This window comes from Podarcis melisellensis (genome assembly GCF_964234715.1).
Source record: "Podarcis melisellensis genome assembly, chromosome: 14".
Taxonomy (NCBI): Eukaryota; Metazoa; Chordata; class Lepidosauria; order Squamata; family Lacertidae; genus Podarcis; species Podarcis melisellensis.
In genome coordinates, this window is record NC_138546.1 from 51,027,747 (window position 1) to 51,050,420 (window position 22,674).

General features: G+C 46.1%; 2 protein-coding genes across 6 annotated transcripts; both read left to right on the forward strand.

Annotated features, from left to right (window-relative positions):
* Nucleotides 1-766: 766 nt before the first annotated feature.
* TM2D3 (TM2 domain containing 3) lies at nt 767-9,857 on the forward strand. 2 transcript variants are annotated; one of them, XM_081888145.1, is made up of 6 exons: nt 767-882; nt 2,572-2,667; nt 4,619-4,791; nt 6,346-6,520; nt 7,643-7,718; nt 9,035-9,857. In XM_081888145.1, exons 1-6 carry the CDS (start codon nt 792-794, stop codon nt 9,198-9,200), a joined length of 777 nt encoding a protein of 258 aa, XP_081744271.1. In that variant the 5' UTR covers nt 767-791; the 3' UTR covers nt 9,201-9,857. The 2 variants fall into 2 exon arrangements, with proteins under 2 accessions (XP_081744271.1, XP_081744272.1); XM_081888146.1 differs by having other exon boundaries at nt 4,634-4,791.
* Nucleotides 9,858-11,508: 1,651 nt separating this feature from the next.
* MAPDA (N6-Methyl-AMP deaminase) lies at nt 11,509-22,289 on the forward strand. Of its 4 annotated transcripts, none has more exons than XM_081887777.1 (10): nt 11,509-11,584; nt 12,249-12,379; nt 13,113-13,173; nt 14,337-14,424; nt 15,506-15,587; nt 16,212-16,338; nt 17,411-17,491; nt 20,257-20,395; nt 20,993-21,093; nt 21,993-22,289. In XM_081887777.1, exons 1-10 carry the CDS (start codon nt 11,531-11,533, stop codon nt 22,182-22,184), a joined length of 1,056 nt encoding a protein of 351 aa, XP_081743903.1. In that variant the 5' UTR covers nt 11,509-11,530; the 3' UTR covers nt 22,185-22,289. The 4 variants fall into 4 exon arrangements, with proteins under 4 accessions (XP_081743903.1, XP_081743904.1, XP_081743905.1 ...); XM_081887778.1 differs by having other exon boundaries at nt 16,212-16,308; XM_081887779.1 differs by lacking the exon at nt 11,509-11,584 and adding an exon at nt 12,055-12,095.
* The last annotated feature ends 385 nt before the right edge of the window (nt 22,290-22,674 follow it).

Genomic DNA, 22,674 nt, shown 5'->3' on the forward strand with positions numbered 1-22,674 from the left:
GGAGAGGAAAGGAGGAAAGGAAAGAGGAGGTGGGGTATCAGTTCCACAGGCCCAGAACAAAGTGGGGAGCTATCAGGGGATATTTATGTCCCGTTCTGGCCAGGCCAATCTCCCCTTGATGCTGCCCTTGCTTGAAAAGGCAATTAATTGGCGACTTGTTCCTTTTACCAAGGGATGGGGCCAGGCTGGTCTCTCCCTCCCTTCTTGATGTTCTCCACAGCCTAAGGGAGCAGCCCGGCCTGTGCCAGAGCACCTTCCATTCCCCCAGTCCCTGTTGCCTTCCAGCGCCTCCTTGGTGGGCTTCCTTCCTGCCCTCCCCGTCTGTCTCACAGGGTCCCTGCAGGACAGGGGCTCCGTTGGTGGGATGCGCTCCTCAGGAAGCCTCGCCAGGCGCCGTCATTACATTTATAGGCTCCAGGCAAAAGCCTTTGTCCTTTCCTTCGCCTGCCTTTGAGACGCAGCCAGGAGGTTTTCAAGGGATTTCTCCCCTGCTCCGGCTTAGAGGACAGGAGGGCTATAAATGATAACTGGGTGCCTGGATGTGTCTTCTGGGTGTGTAGAGCATCTCTCCGAGTCATGGTTGGAGCCCCACGTTGGGCATTGCATGGGGTCGGACTGGATGACCCCAGGGGTCTCTTCCAACTCTCCAGTCCTTGGATTCTCGCCCTCTGGCGCCTGCTACGCTGCTCCCGGCCTCGTGGTGGCAGCAGAGAGCACGGCCCGGCCTGCCCCGCGGGCTCTTGGGGTTGGCGCCTGCGTAGAGCCGAGCGGAGTCCCCGGATGAGGCCAAGATGGCGGCGGCGGTGGCGGCGCTGCGGGCGCTGGAGAGGCTGTGCCGCGTCGCCCTCTTCCTCTCGCAGCTCTACGTCCTTTCCGGGCGGGGTGAGTGCCAGGCCGGGCCGCTTCGCAGGCCCGCCAATGGGGCTCCGGGGGGCGGGGCCCTTGCACTCTGCACGCGCTCAGGGGCGCCCGGGCCTCTGCCGTGAGGCTGCCTCGCCGGGACGGAGGCCTGGCCCCGGGTCTCTCTCTCCGGGGAATGTTCCCGGGCTCTGCTGCACTGGCCTTTGCCCAGAAGCCCAGAGGCCAGAACAGCCTCTTTCTGCCTGGTGCTGTGTCATTCTCTCCAAACCTTAAGAGAACAGGTCTCTGCCCCCACAGGCTTGCACTATAGAAACTGGCATTGGGGTGATGGGAGTGGGCGGAGAAACAACCAAGAAAGGAGAGCGAAATGAAGTGGGGGGGGGGAGTCATGTTTTTATTTTGTTAATATATACCTGGGTTTTGTTACTTCAGGATATGGAGGCAGACACAGTCTTTCTTGTGTTTAAGTATTACCTGGTCGCCATAGGTGACCAGGAATTGCATGCAGGGAGTGAGTGAGGGGGCTAATATACAAAGCTAGATTAAAGGGTATGCCTCTGAATACCCGTTGCTGGGAACTGCGGTTGGGGAGAATGCTGTGCTCAGATCCTGTTTCCAGGCTTCCCATAGGCATCTGGTTCACCACTCCAAGAACAGGATGCTGGACCAGATGGGCCTTTCTTGTGACCCGTCAGGGCTCTTCTTACGTTATTCCCGAATCTGGTTATGAGGAACTGCAAACCTATTATATTCAAGTCAGTCTTTGGGGCTTCTCACTGCTATCCTTTGCTGTGATTGGCAGTGTTGCTTTAGGACAGGGGTAGGCAACCTAAGGCCCGGGGGCCGGATGCAGCCCAGTTGCCTTCTCAATCCGACCTGCGGATGGTCCAGGAATCAGTGTGTTTTTACATGAGTAGAATGTGTGCTTTTATTTAAAATGCATCTCTGGGTTATTTGTGGGGCCTGCCTGGTGTTTTTACATGAGTAGAATCTGTGCTGTTATTTAAAATGCATCTCTGGGTTATCCGTAGGGCATAGGAATTTGTTCATTATTATTTTTGCCCAAAATATAGTCCAGCCCCCCCACAAGGTCTGAGGAACGCCACAAGGTCTTATCCAGTCTTGCTACTGTAGGACTTTTTTAAACAAGTCATGTCCAGCACAGACAAACGTCTCAGTTGTTGTGCTGTGCATCATTAAGAGGCCTTGAAAGATCTGAGACACCTGTTGTCAAAGGTGCAAATACCAGGCAGTGTTTCTTCTCTCTCTCCTTCGCAATTCAGCACACTAATTCAAAGTAGTGATGCTGTTGTGTAATTTAACTTACCGGCTCATGGGTCTGAACTACCCACACTTTTAAAATGCAAATTGAAATAAGTGTGGCAAGATCACAGTGCTACTCCTTGGACTGGAGGTCCTGGGTTAGGGTGAGGAAGATGAGAAATACATTCTGAGGGACAGCACTATTACAGAGTAATAGTTCCCTGGGCAGAGAAAGTCACTCAGTACAGCGTTGGCAACTAGCCACTAGAGGAGTGTACTGAGCAATTCAAGCCACTTTATCTTACCAGCACCACTTTCTTTTGAACACACAAGGGATTTGAACCCAAGCCTGATGCTCTGGACCACACTGTTGCTTCCAAGTCGTAACTAAACATGCTTTGAATCCTGTTAGTATTTTGTGTTTCTTTTCCCCCACCCCACCCCCAGGATCACTGAGCTTAGAACACTCTCATCCACAAGCTCAGCTGGCAAAGGTTGCAATAGTTCCTACAAGCACACACATTCCAGTGTCTAAAGTATCAGGTATGTATTTTTTTTCCATTCCATCTTGTACTTCTTAGAATGAAAATGTATGTCTTTGTAAACCTTACTCTGCACAGATCTTTAGAGGTTTGTGAGATATATTTGCCTACAGAACAGCTTATTTCTGAAGGACTCTCCATCCCACTTCCTCCATGTAAAAAAAAAACCCCTAATTTCTAGAAACAAATTCTCAAATGTAAGAAATAGCTAGAAAATTAGGGCTTTACATTTGCTAATGAGAGAAGACACACCCTTCTGTTATATCTTGATCCTTAAGATCATAGTATTTTGCAACTCAGAGTCTCTCTTGTGAACACTGCCCCAAGCTGCCACCAATAATCTGTTCCACATGGGCGTGTTCCACTTGTGCATACTATATAATGTGGCCCTTAATGGGAGGGAAATGGACTGTTTGGTCCCCTGTACAGGAAACAAAAACATAAGAAGAGCCCTGCTGGATCTGATCAAGGGCTCATCTAGTCCAGCATGCTGTTTCCCGCAGTGACCAACCAGATGCCTCTGGGACGCCCACAAGGAGGGCAGGAACCACTCCTGTTGTTGTTTCCCAAAAGCACTTACTGGGAGGCATTTCTAACACTAGAAGCCAAAGCTTTTTCTGTGGATAAAGCCCATTGAGTGGCTCAAGGAAACAAAAATAATTTTCTTGAACTTAAAAATGAAGGAGGTCTTTCATTTGGAAACAAAACAATTGTACCCTGCAGATAAAGAAGCTGTTGATTATCTCCTACTAAGAGCCAAAGAACACTAATGAAACTGAAAGGTGTTGCCACCAATTGAGCAAAGGAACCAGCATGAATTATTGTGAGCAGGTCTGAATAAATACTCATGCATGTGATTACAAATACTATTACCATATGGCATTGATAAATGCCAGAGTACTTTCTCTTTTCACTTTCCCTTGTGTGAGTCCATCCCTCTCCATGGATGCAGCTCATATTTGTGTAGTAGCTATGGTACTTAAATACGCTTCGTGTTTCAAAATGATAATCCAGTAATATTTCTCAATGCTTACCTGACTTTTTTGTTTGAGTATTAATATACTTAATTCTATATAGCCTGTGAGTCAGTCACTTGCCTTTTCATTTGAATGTGACCCATAACTTTCCCCATAGAAATGTATCTGAATTGTGAAAAATGCTGGGGTTATGCAAAAGGTCCCCAGTTCTGTGCCCATCAGAGAGCCAGTGTGGTGTAGTGGTTAAGAGCAGTAGTCTCGTAATCTGGGGAACCGGGTTCGCGTCTCCGCTCCTCCACATGCAGCTGCTGGGTGACCTTGGGCCAGTCACACTTCTCTGAAGTCTCTCAGCCCCACTCACCTCACAGAGTGTTTATTGTGGTGGAGGAAGGGAAAGGAGATTGTTAGCTGCTTTGAGACTCCTTAAGGGGAGTGAAAGGCGGGGTATCAAATCCAAACTCCTCTTTTTCTTCTTCTTCTTCTTCTTCTTCTTCTTCTTCTTCTTCTTCTTCTTCTTCTTCTTCATGATGCAAGGCTGGGAAAGACACCTGTCATTGTAGACCCTCCAGATATTGCTGGAGTACAGCTCTCAGCAACCCTGACCATTAGGCTTGCTGGTTGGGACTAATCAGGATTGGATTCCAACCATATTTAGAAGGCCACAGGGCATTCTAGTGTAGACAATACTGAGCTAGATGGTCTAAAGTTCTGGCTCAGTTTAAGACAGTCATATCTTCCTAATCCTAAAAATAACTTGCATATAAGGGAGAGCCATCAAATTCTTTGGGCCTTATAGTGGATCTTACTCCTGAGTAAACATGCATAGGCTGCACATTAATAAAATAGGTGAAATGTAAATTGAGCAGGTTAGGAAAAAGTAGTTGCTTAGGCATTCGTGTTCAGCAACCTAGGAATTTCAGATATTTTGTTCCCTAGCTTTTTTCTAGGGAATACTGAAACTTTTGTTCTCACCAGATTTTAATTCTTCAGAAGCCACAGTGACCCCATCGTATATGACCCAATGCCCTAGTAATGGACTGTGCAGCCGACTGCCTCCAGGATGTATGGACTGTGAAACAAATTGCTCCTGTATCTATGGCAAAACTGCTGTTTTTGAATGTAAAGCCAGATCCCAGGTCCACTGTGTTGTAAGTAGAATGCTTGTTCATTTGTAATATGAACATGAATCTTGCGGAAATACTACACCTTACTTGTTTGAAGGAGAATAATTACTTTGTAAAATATGTAATTGAATAGATACCTTATTCAGGAGATGCTGGATATAGATGAAAGGGATATTCTGTTGGGCCTAGACATTTGCTTTCTATCTGATAGGGGGAAGATTCAATTCTGTACTTTAATTACAGAGACCTCAGCTTGTGGTCAGCAGTAGGGTTTGGCTGCTATGACCCCTTATAACATTTCATATGTGCATTTATAGATTATTTTTTCCCCAAAAGACATATCCTGTTTTACAGACTCTTCCCAAAGCGATAAACAGTTAAGGACCAGCAATCAAAACAAATACAGTTTCTGATCCAGTGCTGATAAAGACTGAAATAAAAATCTCTACTTCAAAGTTTTGTTGAAAGCAGAAGGAGGTTGTTAACAAGTGCTGAAAAGATTATATAGATGGTCTCAATCAGGTCAACAGGTCAATCGCGATCTGCTGGTAGATCCCAGTGAGGTTTTGGTAGATCTCTGGCTCCCTTTCCTTAGTGTCGCTAAAACTGACTCCTGCCTTGCCCCGCCCTCTATTGTTGTTTGATCTCTGGAAGGGAAGACGGAGCTTCCTCTGTGCTGCTGTTTTCATCCATGGCGATCATTTTGTGAGTGACTTTACCCCTTTGTCCCCTGCCTTTAACCCCAGCCCCAAAACAGGGCTTTCCTCCCTAAAAATAGCTCAACAACTTTGAGCTGAACCTCAAAAAAAACGGGGGTAGTTTTTAATTCTGAAAGTAGATTGCAGCCTCTTGAGAGGTGGCCACCCCTGGTCTAAACCAATTGGGAGGTCCTTGGTGCATGACCTACGATGGTCCAGCTGCCACAGTCTAGAAATGGCCAAAGCTGTTAGAAGGCACTCCTAGCCACTAAGGTCACCTTAGTGACAGATGGATCCAGGAGATCCCCGGACAACAAGCCCACTCCTTCAGAGGAAGTACATTCTCTACCCAAAGCAGGCAATTGACCAATTACACGGACTCAATAAGTGTTCACAAATTGTGCATTGGTCTTGTCAAGATTCAGACTCAGTCTGTTGGGCTGCTATCCAGCCCAAGAAGCAGGTGAGAGATCAAGCAGAAGCAGCCAGGTCCTTCCCTCAATAAGGGTCGTCCATTAGGGCACCCAAGGTAGAGTCAGTCACTAACCCAGATTGGAATGAGTCTAGACAATCAGTTTCCTCAAATAATGCATGCAGCTACACCAGTTGAGGGTGAACCTTCATGCACCTGTTGAAGTCTAATCCAGGAAAGCTTATGCTTCAGTATATTCCCACAGGACTTTTCTTTTTTGGCACATAACAGCTCATGTGTTTGACTTTGTGCTTGCTTAATTTAGTAAAAGTATCTAGAACTTAGGTGCTCTCAGCTTCCAAAAAATCAAGTGTATTTGGTGATTCTGTCACACTCCAGTAAGTCCTCTCTGGTTAACCTGTGTATTATTTCTGGAAGGGTGAGTTAAGATTTCTGATTCTCATGCAGGATGAGAAAAACAATCGCCCAGAAACTTTCACAATCAACATGACTTGCCAGCTTTGCTGGCAGCTCCCTCCATCAGATTATGTCTGTTCCAATCCTACAAACTGCAAAACGGTCTCTTGTCCACGAGAACGATATAGTGCCAATTGCACGGTGCGGGATCATATTCATTGTCTGGGTAAGCAATGCCTTAGTGTGGGTGTTTGATGTGGGGAGAAGAAAGGCGTCTTTCTGAACAATATTATTCACTATTTCCAGAGCATCTTGTTCGGACCAAGAAAAAGTTTGGGATCTTAGGTTATGACTAAGCTGTGGGGTATCCAGCTTATTAAATGAAGTAATATGCATTGGTCTAGGCATAGATGTTCTAACCATCCCTGCCCATGCCCACCACTTTGGAGCAAGAGGGTATTGTAATGCATATCACCAATCCCATTTTTCCTGGTAAAGGTTTTCTCTCTCACACCCCAGGGGGTTCTTATTAGCCCACAGTTAAAGTAATATGATACCATGATGGTCATTTGGTGTTAGACAGTGTAGTAACTGTCTACCTTCCTAAAAGTTTCTGGTTATTAGATGATTGCTGGACCTTACTGCAAAAAATAATCACAATCAACTTGTGCAGACACTAGGCAGAGGGAAAAGCCTTGCAGCTTATCAGTTATGTGTGTTGGCATCTAATTTAGTGGTAAGTAGCTGTTGAGTGTAAGTAGCTTCCGTGCGCTGCTCTGGTTTGCCAGAAGCGGCTTAGTCATGCTGGCCACATGACCCGGAAGCTGTATGCCGGCTCCCTCGGCCAATAAAGTGAGATGAGCGCCACAACCCCAGAGTCGGCCACGACTGGACCTAATGGTCAGGGGTCCCTTTACCTTTACCTAGCTATTGAAAATGATGGGTGAGCCACCTCAACATGAAAAGGATTCTGATGTTGTCCTTATGACCAAAATTGATCAGTTATGAAAGTACCTCTTTGACCACTTGAAATTCAACAAGAGATAAGATCTCTAATAGGCTCCTGAGTAAGATGGTGTCCCTGAAGAATTCTCTAAAATTCTAACAGATGTTTTGGGGACAAAAATACCAGACTTGGGAGAAATGCAAAAAATAATGCTAATGAATAAAAAGGGGAAAGATGCAATACTGATAACAGATCAGCCTATATCACTCTTAAATCAGGGCTGTAAAGTATTTGTCACAGTTTTTGCAATAAGATCAATTAAGATAATTTCAAAGCACACACTGCAGCACTATTCCTGTTTGTGGTCTTGGCTTTATGATTTCAATGTCTGTTTATTTTAAGGTAACCGTACTTTCCCCAAGATGCTTTATTGTAACTGGACAGGAGGCTATAAATGGTCAACTGCCTTGGCTTTAAGGTAGGAATAGGATTACCTGCTTTCTAAATAAAATACTCGTATTTTTCGCTCTATAACACGCACCCGACTATAACACGCACGTAGTTTTTAAAGGATGGAAAACAAGAAAAAAAATATTCTAAACGAAACAGTGGATGTATGATTTTTGTGGTTCATGCTGTGGCCACAGACATGTGATCTGACAGTGAGTTTGGAGTAGCCCAATGCAAAAATCCTGAGGATCCATGTGCATCCATGCTTTGTAACCACGTTTTTGCACCACTGTGGCCCCAGGCTACAGTGGGTGCATGATTTTTTTGGTGCAAGATGTAGCCATGGACATGCTATGTGATCTGATGGTGAATTTGGGGTGACCCAGTGCAAAAATCCTGAGGATCCATGTGGATCCGTGCTTTGTAACCACGATTTAAGTGGGGAGGGAAGGAAAAGCACTCAAGGGACAAGGAGCACACATGGGGTGTGTGGAGAAAGATGCTGCTAATAATGAAGAAGAGGGGTATAAGGGGGGAAGGCTCCTCTCCTCTCCCACTTTGCTCCTTTAAATCAAGCAGGCTCTGCTTTTCTCCTTCCTCCCCGCTCATCCAGGGCTTAGCAAGCTGAAAAACTTTGTTACTATTTAGCAAGCTGAGTGAGGAGGAGAGAGGGACAGAGAGCCTGCTTGCTTTAAAGGAACCAACCGGACAGGAGCCGCTTACACTCGTGTAAGCGGCTCCTCTCCTCTCCCGCTTTGCTCCTTTAAAGAAGCAGGCTCTCTATCCCTCTCTCCTCCCCACTCAGCGGCTCTTCTCCCGCTTTGCTGTTTCAAAGCGAGCCACGGAGGGAAGGAAGGGGAACCATGGATCCTCTGCTCACGACTGCAGCAGATCCCCCCCGCCACCCGTAGGCATTCCCTCCATAACACGCACAGACATTTCCCCTTACTTTCTAGGAGGAAAAAAGTGAGTGTTGTGGTGCAAAAAATACGGTACTTTCTTTTTTGGACTTGATGTTTGGTTAAGCTGGTCAAGGGAGCCAGGTTACTTTATTTTGTCTTCAGGCAGTTCTGAAGGATGCTGCCTGTCCTGAGTCTTGAAAGCAGAATGGGATACTACCAGTATTTTGTGTTAAACTGTAAAAATAAGTGCAAAGTTTTCATTTTTTTAAAAAATTATATCACTAGTAGGCTCATTTAAAGTAGATGATTTTTTAAGTCAGTGTTAATCAACATCATTATGCTATTTGTCAGGTACAAATAATTTAAATGCTTTGCTGCTGGCATCAGTAATGGATGTCTGGATTTGGACAGCTTCTCAGACATAATTGTGTTGTATTTGCAGCATCACACTTGGCGGTTTTGGAGCTGATCGTTTCTACTTGGGCCAGTGGAGAGAAGGTCTGGGCAAACTTTTCAGCTTTGGAGGCCTGGGAATCTGGACTCTCATAGATGTACTGCTCATAGGCGTTGGTTATGTGGGCCCTGCTGACGGCTCACTTTACATCTAACCATCAATGCAAGAAACGTCAGAGATGGATTGCACTTGGAAACACACAAACACACCTAGGAGAACTTGTTCCATATTTCACATATATTTAATGTACAGCATCTGTACTTAGACTGCCTTTAACTTAAGGTGAAATAAATGAATGGATCATTGGATGATGGGTTTTTTTCTGGAATTTGTTTCCTTTTGGCTTTTTAAATGCACTTAATTTTTTTTCTATGAAAAAACGTGTTTTAAGTTGTGCAGTTCTGTTTCTTGGACAGATGTAAACTAATTCACTACATGTCTAGCAAGTTCCCTTTTTATCATCCATTTTTATTAAATGTTTTCAATATAAAATACAATAAAAGCCAAACTAATCTAGAGGAGAGAAATAAGAAAAAAGGAAGAAAATAAAGAAGAGGAAGAAAAGGAGAGAAAGTATCTTTCTGTTACCCCCTGAGTAAATCCATTGAGCAGCAGATTTTAAATTTTTATTACATGTGTTTATCTCCTGCATTCATTTTTTTATTTCCGAGAACGGTACATGCAGTGTATGTGTTAATTTAACTTGATACTTTGGCTCCTGCAGGACTGAATGTTACATTGTTATTGCTAGATAACCTTAGAAGTTGAGTCTTCTAATATAATGACTGTAATAAAATTTTCTTTCACCACACATATTTCCTTTAATGCTTTTCCTTTTCCTAATGGGCTCACTTCCATGTACCATTGGACCCATTGGTCTCATCTGCTCAATCTGCCATTTGTATAGTGGAGGGGCTTGCACCTGGACTTGAGAGCCAGCGTGGTGTAGTGGTTAAGAGCGGTAGTCTCGTAATCTGGGGAACCGGGTTCGAGTCTCCGCTCCTCCACATGCAGCTGCTGGGTGACCTTGGGCCAGTCACACTTCTCTGAAGTCTCTCAGCCCCACTCACCTCACAGAGTGTTTGTTGTGGGGGAGGAAGGGAAAAGAGAATGTTAGCCGCTTTGAGATTCCTTCGGGTAGTGATAAAGCGGGATATCAAATCCAAACTCTTCTTCTTCTTAAGCTGTACAGTGAAGCCTTTTACAGGTGAAACTCAAAAAATTAGAATATTGTGGAAAAGTTCATTTATTTCAGTAATTGAACTTAAAAGGTAAAACTAATATGAGATAGACTCATGACATGCAAAGTGAGATATGTCAAGCCTTTATTTGTTATAATTGTGATGTTTATGGCGTACATCACAATTGTAACAAATAAAGGCTTGACATATCTCGCTTTGCATGTCATGAGTCTATCTCATATATTAGTTTCACCTTTTAAGTTCAATTACTGAAATAAATGAACTTTTCCACAATATTCTAATTTTTTGAGTTTCACCTGTATTTATAGCCCACCAGACGCCTGCCACAGCAATGCTGATCAAAGGTCGGGTGGTTGGGAGGCAAGTACTGTATAGAAAAGCAGACCTGGCTAGAGCCATTAAATTAACACAGAGACTTCTGCTGCTTTGTCCTCAGATATGGAACTTGGGAGGACCCAAAGTTAACATTATGACTCCCATACAGTGGTAGCTCAGGTTACGAACTTAATTCGTTCCAGAGGTCCGTACTTAACCTGAAACTGTTCTTAACCTGAAGCACCACTTTAGCCGCCGAAGCACGATTTCTGTTCTCATCCTGAAGCAAAGTTCTTAACCCGAGGTACTATTTCTGGGTTAGCAGAATCTGTAACCTGAAGCTTATGTAACCTGAGGTACCACTGTATCCTGTAAGAATACGAATTGGTGGGGCAAAAACCTTCTAAGGCTGATGGGAGAAAGACTCCCATGTCTTTCACAATTGCACTTGCAGCTCTGTTCTCCCAGCCATCGGCGCTCCCTCGGCCTGAAAACTTGAGTGGGCCCTGCACCCCAGTATCAAATTCGACAGGCCTTAGCTCTCCCGGAGTCTTACCTTTACCTCTCCCAGCCTTTGCTGAGGACAGAGATTGCAGGCCTTTTCTCCTCTCACGCCGAGCACCAAAGCAGCAGCCCTGCCTGGCATCCTGTAAAGCCACAGGGATTCTGTTTTTGTGTGCAGTGGTGATGCAGCAAATGATGCGCGGGGGGGGGGGGCTGTAGAAAGCCAAGAGCATCTGTGGGACTGACCCCTATTTTGGTGCCATAGTCGCGCAGCAAAGCGGACGCGTGACCTGACAGTCGCTTTGCAAAAGAAGGCAAATGCAAGAGGGTCCTTCGGCAGAATGGTTGCTTCCAGGATCCGGCTCCTTCGGCGAGCCTGCCTTGGATGGCGCCGCGTGCGAGGCCGGGAGGCGGTGCTGCTCCTGGGCGGGCCCCGCGAGGGCGGCCCGGCAGAGGCGCCGCGATGGCGGATGAGCCCCCGGGAGCGCGCGGCTTCTACCGGCAGCTGCCCAAAGTGGTGAGGCCGGGGCGCGAGAGGGGCGCCGGGGCCAGGCCTCCCCCACGGCCAGGGGCCTGCCGAGAGCTCCGCCCGGCCCGGCCCGGGGAGCGGCAGCTTCGCGCGCGGCCTAGTCGAGGCGAGAGCCGGGCGGGGTGGCGGGGAGGGAGAGCATCTGGGTGGCGCGCCTGCCTGGCGGCCAAGGGCCTCCCGCCTGAGAGGAGCTCTGGCCAGTCCCTGCTCCCAGTGCCCTCGCTGAGCCCTCTTGGTGTCAGACACCTTCTACACTCGCTAGGCCTCCATTTTTAGCCACCCGAGGGAGTGACCATCACGGCATGCAGTTAATTCTGTAAGTGAATGGTTTGTTCTGTAAAAAAGAATTGTTTTTGTCTTTCATGAATCTATTGCCAGTCAGTTCCGATGGATGATGAGAGAGAATTTATATATCCCACTGAGGAATTTCTTCCTGGGAAGCATCTTGAAGCGTGGCCCCCAGAAGGCTGTCAAGAGGAGAATGGGCCCTAACAAAAAAGTCCCCTGCTCTTGTGTTGTGTAGGCGGCCAGAAATAAGAACTGACAGCTGAAGGTTAAGGAAGAGAGGGAACTGGCAGGGGGAAAGGGGTTTTTTTAAAATGTTTCTAATGAAATTTGGGGAGCGTTGAGCATGTATTTGCTTCTGAATTAGGAGCTGCATGCCCACCTGAATGGCTCCATCAGTTCTGCTACCATGAAGAAATTGATGGCCCAGAAACCAGACCTTCAGGTTCCTCATGGAATGACCATGATTGAGAAGGGCAAGAGAAGAAGCCTGGAAGAGTGAGTATGTCTCAAGTCTGAGCCTTAAGGGCCCGTGCTGGAATTTATTAGGTGAAGCATCTGCCTGGCTGCCTCCTCCCACCCTCTGCACCTGTTGGCTCTTTAGTTGCAAGGAGAAATCCCTGTACTGCAACTTCGGCCTTGGGCCTGGTTGACCTTCAGATGAAGCACAGACCTGATGCTGCATCCTCACCCCCTAATTCCCAACCAAACTCTTTGTTTGGCACTCCTGTTCCTCCTGCGCTGCATAATGGACTCCTCCATATGCTCTTAATTGGCAGCGTCAGGCTGTAGCAGAGAAGGGATGAGGACCTCTGCCTAAGCATCCAAGGGACCAGCTCTTTTGATGCCTCTCTTCCTTGAATGCTTTCATCCCAGCTGGTCTTTAGAACAACTTGTAAGAGCTTGAACTTTAGGTTTGTTTCTTTCCTCCTCCCTCCCTATCCATTTTTCTTTTCTGCTGAGTCTTTTTAGGTTATAATGCTGAGGACAAGTTGTCTTCCTTTTTATATTTTATATTTATATCATTTATATATTTAATATTCCTTGTATGTGTACATTTAATTCAGAGGTGCATGCGTGTGGGAAGGGATGCATGATAAATGCAGAAATCTATTTGAAACAAAGGTGATCTCTGGAAACGAGTTCAAAAAGCTGATTTTGGGGGAGTGTGCCACTTTTCCCTTTGTTTTGATGAATGCCTATTCATTGCAATTCTCTTTTCTTTCTTTAGGTGTTTTCAGATGTTCCAGATCATCCATCAGATTACCAATAGGACTGAAGACATATTAATGGTAAGCTAACTCAAACTTAATTTTAATGTGTGTTCTCATCGCATGGAGCTTCCTGCAGCCAATGGGAAGCCGGCCAGCATCACAGAAGGCGGTCCCTGCTCTGCTCTGCACCGGTTTAGCGTGGCGCACAGGAGCCAACTGAGCGGGTGGGGGGATCCATGGCAGTTAAATGATCCCCATGGGCCGCTTGTGGCCTATGGGCCTTAGGTTGCCAACCCCTGGTGTGGTGCTTCGAGTGTTGGACCAGGGTTCAAATCTCTACTCAGCCATGAAGCCTGGTGTGTGACCTTTGGCCAGTTGCTGCCTCTCAGCCTTGCGTAGCACAGGGATGTTGGGGGGATGAAATGGGGTGGGGAGAACCAGCCCGACCACCGTGAGCTCTTTGGAGGAAAGAAGGGGGAATAGAAATGGAGTAAGTAAATACAAAGAATAGAATAGAATAATCAGTCTTTTGCTGCTGATGAAAAGGAATCAATCACTGGCCAAGCAGGGGGTTGTTTTTTGTTTTTTATTCTTGGTGTATTACTTACATATATCTCTGCTTTTCTTCCACCCTTCCCTTTAAGGAGCTCGGAGTGGGGCACACAGCCATCTCTTGCCCTTCCCAGCTCAGACGTTCTCCTTGGAGCAGAGCAGGTTTAGACTCAGTGATCATCACTGGCCAAAGATCACCCAGTGAGCTTACTGGCTGAACAGGATTTGAGGCTGACTTGTGTGTGCTGTTTTGAGACTGATGGACAGCTGATCATTGCAAAGAACTGAAGAAACAGAAAAATATTAGCATGTAAGGTGTGGTTAAATAAGGTTTGGCAGCTGGAGCAATTATTAAAAATTGGTGAAGTGGTAGGTAGCTGAATTCCAATCATTAATAAAAAGAATTCTTAATGGATGGAGTCTTTTTAGAGGTGCGGAGATGAATACAAACTCATGTCTTACTATTTTACAATTCACATTACAGTATTTTTGAAGTGTTAGGGTTGTAAATGAATTGTATATGAAGCATAACTTTTATATCCTAGATTTTGCATATATTTATATTTCATGATGATATAAGAATTATTTCTGAAAAATAGAACCAGGTATGTGAGTGAATTTGAGATTTGAAATGATGGCCGTGTGCTTTGTGAATATCCTTTAGGTTCAAAATACCGCTATAATTTCAGGTAATGAAAGATGTTGTCCAGGAATTTGCTGCTGATGGAGTCAAGTACCTAGAGCTAAGGAGCACGCCCAGAGATGAGCCGGCCACGGGTGACAATTTCCCTTTCAATTTATAATTGCCTGCTCTTTGCCACTAAGCAAAAAACTTGCCCCCAAGCTCTCCTCCAAGAAGAAATGCTCTTCCCTCGCCAGGATTTGGGGAGAGTGGAACATCCAGATACCTCACAACAGCCACTCCCTTCCAAGATGGGGCATTGCTTTCCACAGACATACATTCAGTGAAACAATTTATTTTTCACTGTACAGAAAACATACTCAAGGTATGCTTGCATTTAAAAAACACACACTCAGCAAAACTACAAATAAAATAAATTATTATAGAACATCAGTTGAAAAAGGCAGCTTTGTGAGGGAGAAGTGCTCCCCCCTTCTTGAGCAAGGCATGTTCTCTCTCCCCCCCCCCCACCACCAGCTGAGGTCAGGGGTAGCACTTCTTGCTCCAGCTCACTTCAAGCTCCAGGTCTTGCCTTGAAGCCCCTCCCTTACCCGCTCGACAGCTGACATCATAAGGGGGGGGGAGCCCTTGTGGGCCAAAGGGGAAGCCAGGGCTGGTGGAGGTTCCCCACCTAGATTCCTCCTCTAGGGTGAAAAGCAGTCCACAACTATTGGGAATAGATTTTATTTATTTCATTTCATTTCCCTTTTTAATTGGGATAGACCAGCTTTCTACATTGCTATACACAAGGCAGCTTACAAGCTGAAGAAACGAGACTATGCGAGAGCACACATCTTAATAACTAAATGGCATGGAGAAGCTTTTGGTGCAGTGGGCCGGACTGGACTGGGCTGGGTCTGAATAGCCTCATCTCATGCCCTTTCCTAGAACCTCCTGGCTTTCAGGATGGAGCTAAAGCCCCGCCATTGTTTGACCCCAGTGGCTTTCTGCAGTAGTGCAACCCTGGCTTGGCAAATGTCTGCACTTGAGTGCTGTGAAACGAAAGCCGGGGGGGGGGGGGCAGTCAGTTGTGACCTGACCTTTAGTGATATATGGATTGGGGTATGACTGAGGTCAAGGCATACCAGGAAACAACACCCTAGGGTTGTGTGTGTGTGTGTGTCAAAAACACTTTATACCTTCTGTTTGAAAGGAATGCAGATCTTCTCTTCATAGGTATGACCAAAAGGACCTATGTGGAAGCTGTACTTGAGGGTGTAAGACAATGCAAGGAAGATGGCTTGGATATAGATGTTAGGTAAGTTTGCAAGCGATACACGGGTGGCGCTGTGGTCCAAACCACAGAGCCTTGGGCTTGCCGATTGGAAGGTCAGCAGTTCGAATCCCTGTGACAGGGTGAGCTCCCATTTCTTGGTCCCTGCTCCTGCCCACCTAGCAGTTTAAAAGCACGTCAAGTGCAAGTAGATAAATAGCTACCGCTCCAGCGTTTCCGTGCGCTGCTCTGGTTCGCCAGAAGCGGCTTAGTCATTCTGGTGACATGACCCGGAAGCTGTCTGCGGACAAACACCGTCTCCCTCAGCCTATAGAACGAGATGAGTGCGCATCTTCAGAGTCGTCCGCGACTGGACTGGACCTAATGGTCAGGGGTACTTTTACTTAAGTTTGTTAGCCAGACTCCTTTTGTTTTAAATGCCACTGATTCTAGTGCTGAATCTCCAGCAAAGGATTCCCCGAGCTTATCTGGTGTTTGCCCTCTCTCCCTGGCCTTTTCTGCGAGAGGAGCTAATTGCATTCACTTGAGCAGGAAAAGAAGTTGGCTGCCGCTGTACAGTTTTCAACCTGGACCAGTCCCTACATCACAGTCCTCATTTGTGAGCTAGTGGTTGTGACTTCTGCAATAATATGGCTATCTATATTCTAGGTTTCTGTTATCTGTGGATAGAAGAGGAGGACAAACAGCTGCCAAGGAAACAGTCAAACTCGCCGAAGATTTCCTTCTTTCCACAGATGGAGTGGTGGTAGGCTTGGACCTCAGTGGAAACCCTTCAGTAAGCTTCCTTTAAAAAGAAGAAAGAAACACCTCTGCCATCACCCAAACTATCATATGTTTCTATCATGATTCAAGCCAGCCTTCGCCAACCTGCTTTAAACCATGAGTGTTGTGACCTGCCTTGGGACCTTCGGGTGAATGGCGGGAAATAAACAAATAAGTGGATGCTGGGACTGTGCTGGCTCAAGCTGAGCAGAGTAGTAATGCAAAACAGCTGGAGGGCACCAGGTTGGTGGAGGCTGTGTTAAGGCTTCTGTTCACCTGTATCTTAAGAACCTAAGAAGAGCCTGCAGGATCAGGCCAATGGCCCATTTAGCCCAGCATCCTGTTCTCACAGTGGCCAACCACGGGCCTGTGCCAAACCTGCAAGCAGGATTTGAGCACAAGACTCGCCTCCAGGAACTGGCATTGGCTCTGGAGGCAGAGCAGAGCCCTCATGGCCAGGAGCCCTCCAGAGCCCCCTCCTCCTCCATGAATTTGTCCAACCCCTTTTTTAAAGCCACCCAAGTTCCATAGTTTAGGGACGCGGGTGGCACTGTGGGTTAACCCACAGAGCCTAGGACTTGCCGATTGGAAGGTCGGCGGTTCGAATCCCTGCAACGGGGTGAGCTCCTGTTGCTCGGTCTCTGCTCCTGCCAACCTAGCAGTTCGAAAGCATGTCAAAGTGCAAGTAGATAAATAGGTACTACTCTGGCGGGAAGGTAAACGGCGTTTCCGTGCGCTGCTCTGGTTCGCCAGAAGCGGCTTAGTCATGCTGGCCACATGACACAGAAGCTGTACGCTGGCTCCCTCGGCCAATAAAGCAAGATGACCGCTGCAACCCCAGAGTCGGCCGCGACTGGACCTAATGGTCAGGGGCCCCTTTACCTTTAATTTCCATAGTTCAACTCTGTGCTGCTTGAAGAGGTGCTTTGTCTTGTCCTGAATCCTCCCAACATTCGGTTTCTCTGGCTGCTCACAAGTTCCAGCCTTACGAGGGGGGGGAGGGGCTTTTCTCTCTCCACATTCTCCACAACTTGCATAATTATGTAAACTTCTTTCCTAAGCTATATTTTTGCTTTACCTTCAAGGCAGGCCATGGTAAGGACTTTCTGGAGCCTCTCTTAGAAGCGAAAAAAGCCGGGCTGAAGCTGGCGTTGCATCTTTCGGAGGTAACATTCTGCTGCCGGGACTTGCTCACTGAGCAGCTTCTCAGGCTAAATGTGGCACCAGGATTTATTTATTTTAAGTGATGTGTGTAGGGTTCCCTGCGTCACCTGGAAGGCAGGTTGTCTTTGCCATCAGCGCAGCACTGGCAGGCCACCACGGTGCAAAGCTGCAGTGTGACAGTCCCGCCTGTGTAGGGGCCACTTGTTCAGTTTGCACTGGCCACATGGGAACTGTGCATGGGCAATAAATAAATTAGTAGTACCTGTAAGTGGCTTACTACAAGGCTTACAATCTAAAAAACACAACACGCAAGGGGAAAGGGACAGGGAGGGAAGAGGAAAATCAATGCAGAGGCACCAGTTTCTAAATAGCAGTTCCTGTATTGGCCAGCCGGCCTGGTTCAGGGAACGAGGCCCCTGATGCAGTTAGCCCCTGATGCAGGGAGCACTGGGACAGTCTGAGGCAGGGGTCAGCAAACTTTTTCAGCAGGGGCCCATCCACTGTCCCTCAGACCTTGAGGGGGTGGACTATATTGGGGGGGGGGGCGTGAACGAATTCCTGTGCCACACAAATAACCCAGAAATGCATTTTAAATAAAAGCACACATTTTATTAATGTAAAAACATGCTGATTCCCAGACCGTCCACATGCCGGATTTAGAAGGCTATTGGGCCGGATCTGGTCCCCAGGCCTTAGTTTGCCTACCCATGGTCTGAGGATGTGGCTGCCCCCAGGTAACAGTGGAGGGAGAGGAGGAGGCAATGGAGGGATCCTTGATCTTTCCCCAAACCTTTATATTTCCTCCTTCAAGCTGGCAGCTTGAAACGGCAAGCTGGAGTACCTGTCTGTGGGTATATCATCTACTTCTTGTTTGAATAAATTTTATTAGAATTTAAAAAGAGAGATACAAAGTTTATTATCACATATCTTTTTTATCCAGACTAAAACATTACTTTAGATAAAAACACAGATACAAAAGAAAGGAAGAGAGAGAGAACAAAAAAATTAAAGTTAAGAAACTAAGGAACTTACAATTCTTCATCTGTCAGCAAACTATATAAACATTATTCAACTCATCCACTCCAATATAATCCCCAGCATGACTACTTTCTATAAACCAACATTATCTTCAGCCTTCAAACCAAAATGCCATTATTTCATGCAAAAGGTCTATGAGAGCTTTCCAATCTTTAATAACTTAACAGTGACTTTTCTCTGATTAAGCATGTCAATTTTGCCCTCTCAGCTAATAGTTTTAATAACCATTCCTCCATTGTTGGTAATGATTAATCTTTCAATCTTCGTGTATATAAGTTTCACTGTCCTAATCATATATTGGAACAACGTTCCATAGTCTTTTTTCCCCTTTTTCTTTTTTGTATATCCATAAGTCCCAGCAGGAAGAGTTCTGGGTTCAATTGAAAGTTAGCCCTCAAAATTCTCCATATCATTGTTTATGTGCATCTAAAGTTATTGGCTTTTTCACTTGTCCACCAAGCATGATAGACTGTCCTTTCATGTTCTTTACATTTCCAACAAGTATTGGGGATATTTTATACATTCTAAATAGTTTCTCAGGTGTTAAATATCAATGGTACATCGTTTTATTAAAGTTTCCTTTTATAACACAGTGTATATTTTAACCCTTTAGTCCACACATTTTCCACTGTTCCATTTGTATGTTATACCCACAATTTCTCACCCATTTGATCATGCCTACTTTAATTTGTTCTTCTTGCATTTGAAATTTCGACAATAATTTATACATTTTCGCAATCATGTTCATCAGCTGTACACAACTGATTTCAGAATTTGTCTCTTTTTTTGTTGTTGTTCTATACCTCCAGTTAGGTATTCCTCCCCTCCCTTTTTCTAGCTGCAGTTTTTGTCCCTACTCCCTCCCCCCTTATCATTTCCCTGCTGATATTTCTGTGTTCAAAGGGAGATGGTGAGGGACAAATGGAACTTAGCAGAATAGGCTAACCAGGAGGGCTGGTGTACCTTCAACTGAGAGGTGATGGATCCTAATTGATTTTGGAGAGGGACAAACAATTATTTGCATTCAGTGTGCGATTGCATTTAATATGTCTAGGCTTTTTAAAATTGTGATGGATGCAATATTGATCAGGATTGGGATCAGAGCACATAGCTTTCCCTGCCTCCCCTATAAATAGCTGTGAATAATGCAGTGAAATAGAGGAATACATGTAGAGCTTCACAAACTGAGCTTTGCTAGAAAGGCACCTCATCCCTCTGGAAAATAAGGGATATCCATCTTTATGGTGTTTTGATTTTTACAGACTTGTTAGAATTTCTCTTTTGCCAAAACTCTGGAATGTATTGACTGATGTCTCTGTACCCATCTCTGCTTCAACATTTCACACATGTTTTCTGTGATGATTTTGTTGTACACTTGATTTTGTGTTTTAATAAAACAAACATTTATATACTACATACTGTTTCCAAAAAACCTGCAATAGATCTTATGGGGCTCTTGTTTTGGTTGGCTGGTCTGGTTATTTCAGCTCATAGAACTTGAAAAGGTGCGCAGTGGGTGACCAAATGCATTGAGGGGATGAAGGTGAGCGCGGGGGCATCACAGCAGAGGCCCATCCGATTATGCACAGTGGGCAGAAGGGCAACACGGTGGGGGTTTTCTTCCTTCCTCGTAATACTGGAACCCAAAGAGGGTCCTCCAGCAAAGCTGAATGGTGGGTTCAGGACAGTCAAAAGACAGTGCATAGTTAATCTGTGTGTCTTCTCTCAGATCCCAAACCAGGAAGAGGAGACCAGGCTTCTTCTGGGCCTGCCACCTGACAGAATTGGACACGGTACATTTCTTCATTCTTCATCATTGGCCTCAGGGGATCTTGTGCAGCTGGTTCGACAAAATCACACACCCCTAGGTAAGGAAAGGTGTTGAAGGAAAGAAAGATGGAGGGTCCCTGGGATTCACTTTCCTTTGCCATTTCGCCCTTGGGTGGCAGAGCTCAGCTGAGGTTACCAAGACAACTGTGGCTGCGGCAGCATTTTTTCAGGCCCGGTGGAAGCCAGTCCTTGGTGAGAGGAGGGGAGGAAGGTGGCTGGTGCTGAGCACCGTTGGTCCTCTTCTTCCTTCTTCACAACGTCCACGTCAAACATTCTGTTTCTAGCTTCACAAGGGGATTTGGGGGCACTTCCACTGGGAAAAGCCTTTCTTTAATGCAGGGCCAGTTTCCATGTGGAAGCCCCCTCAAGCCAGGGCTTCCTCCCAGGAGGTGGGCTGTGCCACATGCCACTACTGACACCATCTCATGTGGAGTCCGCAGACACAACCGGAGCAACGCCAAGGCCTCCACACTAGGGTCTGCGTCTTTGTCTTCACTGCTATACCTGCGCTGGAATGAGGCTTTGCTCGTGCGAGGTGACCACGTCCCCTTTAGGGCAAGTGCTTTGGCTGGCCTTCCCATGCTTGCTCTCCCCGTTTGACCCCTTCTGAACCAGACTTCTCTCGTCTTCCTCAGAACTCTGCCTGACGTCAAACCTCAAAAGCCAGACGGTGCCTTCTAGCGACCAACACCACTTCGGATTCTGGTACAACCTGGGTCATCCCATCGTGCTTTGCGTAAGGCACTCTGCGTTATCCAGACACACAAAGATGTCAGGGTGGAGAACTTCTTCAAAAACAATAGGGCAGGCATGTCCAAAGTCTGTTTCGGGGGCCTAATCTGCCTGCCGATCGGTTTAATCTGGCCCCTGTTGCAGTTTATTTCCTGGGGTAAAAAACCCTGAAGAACTTCAATCCTAAAAAAAGCTCAAGGCCCTTCACTTCATCCAATCTGGCCCTCTTTGAAAAAAAGTTTGGACACCACTGCATAGGGAGGAGCCCCCCCCCCCCATTGCCATGTTGTAATAGCCTTGCCAGATCAGGAGGAGCCATCTGTTGCAGCATTCTGATTTCCCACAATAGCCAATCAAATGATATTTATTTATTACACTGATAGCCCACTTTTCCTCTCCAATAAGCTCAAGGTGGTGTCCTCATTTTTACTCCGCACAACAACCCTGTGAGTTAGGCTAGGCTGAAAGGCCCAAGGTCACCCAGTGCGCTTCATGGCCGAGCGGGGATTCAAACCCTGGTCTCCCAGGTCCTAGCCCAAGACTCCAACCTTTACACCATGCTACCTCCAGGAAGTCCATGAACAGCCTTCCCTCTACTTTGTATCCAGCAAGCAGCATTCCCAGGTCTGCTGCCCCTGGGCATGGAAGTTCTGCTTCCCCTCGTGGTGGATGGCTGCTGGTTGAGCCATCTCATCCTGGCCTTTCTGGCACCTCCCACACCCCACGCCCTTCCGGCCTCACAAGCGACAGCCCTCAGCAGGGACATCAGAACAGAAGGTTTATATAAAAAGTATTTTTGGAAGGCAGTCTACATTGTTGGCTAGGAAAATATTCTGTGATGCAGTTCTTTAAGTGCCCAAAGCCTATAAAATTAACCCTTTTACCATTTTCTTTTACTGCCAGACGGACGACAAGGGGGTTTTTGCGACTGACCTGAGCCAGGAGTACCAGCTGCTTGCGGACACATTCCAACTGTCCAAAGCACAGATCTGGGAAATCTCCTACAATGCCATCAACTGCATTTTTGCTTCCAGTCATACAAAGACGAAACTGAAGGAGAAGTGGCATCAACTGAAAGCATTTGTGCTTGAATAGCCATACCAGACCACCAACAACTATGGCACTCACGCTGCATGCGCAGAGTGTTTTCTTTTTAAAAAAACAACATATTTTTTATTAAAGATTTCTTGATTTACAAAAGTATGTGCAACATCTCTTTTTCCAAGTTACATTTTCTACAGATCAGTTTCATTTTTTGAGACATTAGTGTTACATTAGGAAGAGAAGGGGGAAAGAGGTGGGGGGGAACAGTAAGTGAGGTGGGGTCAGGTGGCAATGTTTCTATTTTACTTAATGTATGTGCGGGGTTTGGTGTCAGCGTCGCTTGTGCAGGTAATAATAATAATAATAATTTATACCCCGCCCATCTGGCTGGGTTTCCCCAGCCACTCTGGGCGGCTTCTAACAGAACACTAAAATACAATAACCTATTAAACATTAAAAGCTTCCCTAAACAGGGCTGCCTTCAGATGTCTTCTAACAGTTTGGTAGTTATTTTTCTCTTTGACATCCGGTTGGAGGACGT